Here is a 3,313-nt window from a genome sequence, read left to right on the forward strand (position 1 = left end):
AAGCATTTCCAAGTTGAACAGTAGTCAAAACAGCACTCCTCATAACTAAAGTTCCATCAGTAGTATCTCGGCCTGTAGTTTTTCCAACGGTTGTGAAATTCGCCCGAGGGTCCCTAGAACCCTCTCCGGGAAAGCTGGAACTTTGGGGTGATTCTCCGCGTTATCCCCTCGGACAGCCCCGCCCGTTATCCGGCTCCGCCCCTTTCCCGCCAGGAACCCGCGCGCAACGACGGCCACGCCCCCGGCCCCCGACCTTGTAAATTTCAGCTCCCGGCCCCGCCCCTAGACCCCGTCCCTGCGAACCACGCGTCGAGACTACCGAGAGTGTCAGCCACCGGTCCCGCCCGCAGGTCCTAGGCCCCGCCCCTGGGTCCCGAGCGCTGGGACTTTTGAGCGCTTTTCTGCCGCCCCGCCCCGTCCCGCGCGCCCTGCGCTCCGCCCCCTAGGCGTCCGGCCAGTAGAGACGCGGGGACCTCAGGGTTGGGGTCGATTCCGCTGGTCTGCGGCTTGTCCGTCCTGTCCAAGTCCTCCCGGCCTCCCACTCTGTTAGGAGTCTTTCCCGCGAAGGCGGGGCGATGCCGGGGAACCGACAGCCGAGGGTCCGTTCGGGGAACCAGCCGCGTCCCGTGCCCGCCATGGAGCCTGCGGCTCGCGGGGCCTGGGCCCACAGCCGCGCCGCGCTCTGCCGTCTGGAGAAGCTGCTGCGGTGCTCGCGTTGGTAAGGATGAAGCCTCCAGGGGTTGCTGCGAGGCCTGGGGCAGGGGTCTCGGGGGCCGGGGGATCTTTTCTGACCTCCTGTTTCCTACTTCCATTGCCACCCGGCAGTCGGGCCGGCGTGCAGGGTTGGTACCTTCCCGGGGATCCCTTTCCTGTTCCCAACTCGCATTCTTTCTGGGCGGCTTTCCAGTTTTGCTTTGCACCGAATCCAACTAAACGGTAGTTTTTGAATTGAGCGGGCTAAAGAAGCGTCTGGAGGTGTGGCTAAAATGCGCACCCTGGCCCCGCCTCCAAGTTTGAATGGTTGGGCTGGATGAGACAGAGGCCTCCGCTCTCTCCATGTTTTCTGCATCTCCCGGAACCTCAACTGCGGTGCCGCCCTCTAAGCAGCCGCGGTCACTCTTTGCAGAGCGGGCTTTTTTTTTGACATTTTCCTGGTAGCAAGCCGATTTTTAGGGGTGGGGTGGAGTGTTGGGGACCCTTAATAGGAGTGGATTGAAGAAGCCAGTGTGGTAGTTACTGCCTCAATTTCTCATTTCCTCGGTTTGGTTAAAAGACTGTCTGGGCAGGGGTCCCTTTTAAGAGATGCTGTTTATTATCATTTTTTGCTTATTTTTTTTCATGCCGTTACACTATGGGAGTTCTCTCAGGGTTTTCATTCCATCCAGAGACATTCATGAGTGGTACTGGCTGCTTTTCTTGTAGCTCTTTCTAGTATAGAAACCAAGAAGGTTTTTAAAATCCAAGAAAGGCTTGACTGACTTTTCATGAAGCATTTGTTGCTGTGTGCACAACTCAGTATTTCCGCATCAAAATCACTCTGTTGGATTCCTTTCTGTTTGTAGCTGTTATAATCATATTTCTTTTTTTTTGGACTTCAACTTTTTTTTTGCTCTGATTTCTAACTTGCAGATCTCAGTTACTGCTATATGCCACCTATACATAAAGTAATAAGTAACATAGCAAGTTTTTCTTTAAATATGAAAACTATTTTAACTGTCATAGTTTTGCACTTAATTTTGTTTTACAAAAACTTTGAACATCCACGACAAAATGGTATCATTGCACTTTTTATGAAAGTGACACTTTTGCTAGAATGAGAACATGAAGACATTTTGAGTTGTATGTGTATGTTTTCCCATAGCAGGCAGGTCAGCTGAGAATAAGTTTTAAAACTGACACAGCTGCAATAACAAGCAATTATAGCTCACACCTTACTAGTTGGACAAAAATCAGACATTCAGTTGGCAAATTTCTGTATGAGAGCATGGTACTTCACTTAGACAGTGGAGTCAGACCACCTGAGTTCAGGTTCCAGCTTTGACACTATTGAGTGGGCCAAGTCATTCAGCTTCTCTGTGCCTCATTTTTCCCATAAGAATAATAAGGATTAGCTTATTCTCCTCCAGGATGTAATAATAATAAATTTGTTGAGTACTTGCAGAGTATTAGACACTGCTCTGGGTACTAGGGATTTGTTAGTGAACAAAGCAGACAAAACTCCTCCCAGCCCTTAAGAAAGTTATTTATTTAAGTGCCATCTTAATTATTTCTTCGCCCAGATTCTGCTATTTTTGTTCAAAATCTCAGAAGGAGCTATAAAACTGTAGCAATTCACAGTTTACTTTTAAGGATCCTATTTGTGAGCAAGCATTGGTCATCAAACCCAATACTGATTTCTAGCGTTCAGGATTTCCCAGTTTTCTCCATAAGATACATTTCAGACTAGAAAAACAACTTACGTTTCAAGATTCTCTCTTTGAACATTAGACCCTGATGCACAGAGCCCTGTAAATCTCTGACAACTACTTTCTGGAATCTAGCCCACTTTTAATATACATAGAAACCCTGTCATGTTTGAAATTCAGATTGTGGCTCGGCACCTGTGGCTCAAGTGGCTAAGGCACCCGCCATATACACCCAAGGTGGTGGGTTTGAATCCAGCCCAGGCCTGCCAAACAACAATGAGGGCTGCAACCAAAAAATAGTCGGGCGTTGTTGTTGGCGCCTGTGGTCCCAGCTACTTGGGAGGCTGAGGCAAGAGACTCGCTTGAGCCCAGGAGTTGGAGGTTGCTGTGAGCTGTGATGCCACGCCAGTCTACCCAGGGGGACAGCTTGAGGCTCTGTCTCAAAAAAAAAAAAAAAAAAAAATTGAAATTCAGATTGTGAACTCCCTCAAACCTGCCACTGTTCCCTTTTGAGCCACGTGGAACAGTTAAGAATGCATCTCCCACTCCCTGTAAAATTCAGAGTGCATCACAAATGGTCCTTTTAATAGGTACTTCATTGGTCAGTAGGTATCATTCTCTTGCCTCTGAGTGTGGGTCCTGTCTTTACTATGCTCTGTGAGGGGAGTCAGCAGGAGCCCAGGCCCTCATACCATAACTTTTAGAACCTGTTAAGTGGGCTGCCAATATGCAGGTAAGGCAGAGATGCCATCAAAGAATCTACGCTTAGACCACAAGGAAAAAGCATTTAATGGCTTAGTGCCTGTAGCTCAGCAGCAAGGGCGCCAGCCACATACACCTGGGCTGGTGGGTTCAATTGCAGCCTGGGCCTGCCAAACAGCAATGACAACTACAAAAAGAAAAAAAAA

General features: G+C 48.8%; 1 protein-coding gene across 1 annotated transcript in view; it reads left to right on the forward strand.

Moving 5' to 3' along the window:
* Nucleotides 1–554: 554 nt before the first annotated feature.
* The window catches only part of BARD1 (BRCA1 associated RING domain 1), a 129,354-nt gene continuing 126,595 nt past the window's right edge, over nucleotides 555–3,313 (forward strand). The window contains exon 1 of the mRNA XM_012802155.1: nucleotides 555–718. Within this exon, the coding sequence (XP_012657609.1) occupies nucleotides 576–718 (143 nt within the window). The 5' untranslated portion in view covers nucleotides 555–575. The remainder of the gene's footprint in view (nucleotides 719–3,313) is intronic.

This window comes from Otolemur garnettii, unplaced genomic scaffold (genome assembly GCF_000181295.1).
Source record: "Otolemur garnettii isolate 467f Iridium unplaced genomic scaffold, OtoGar3 scaffold00013, whole genome shotgun sequence".
Classification (NCBI taxonomy): domain Eukaryota; kingdom Metazoa; phylum Chordata; class Mammalia; order Primates; family Galagidae; genus Otolemur; species Otolemur garnettii.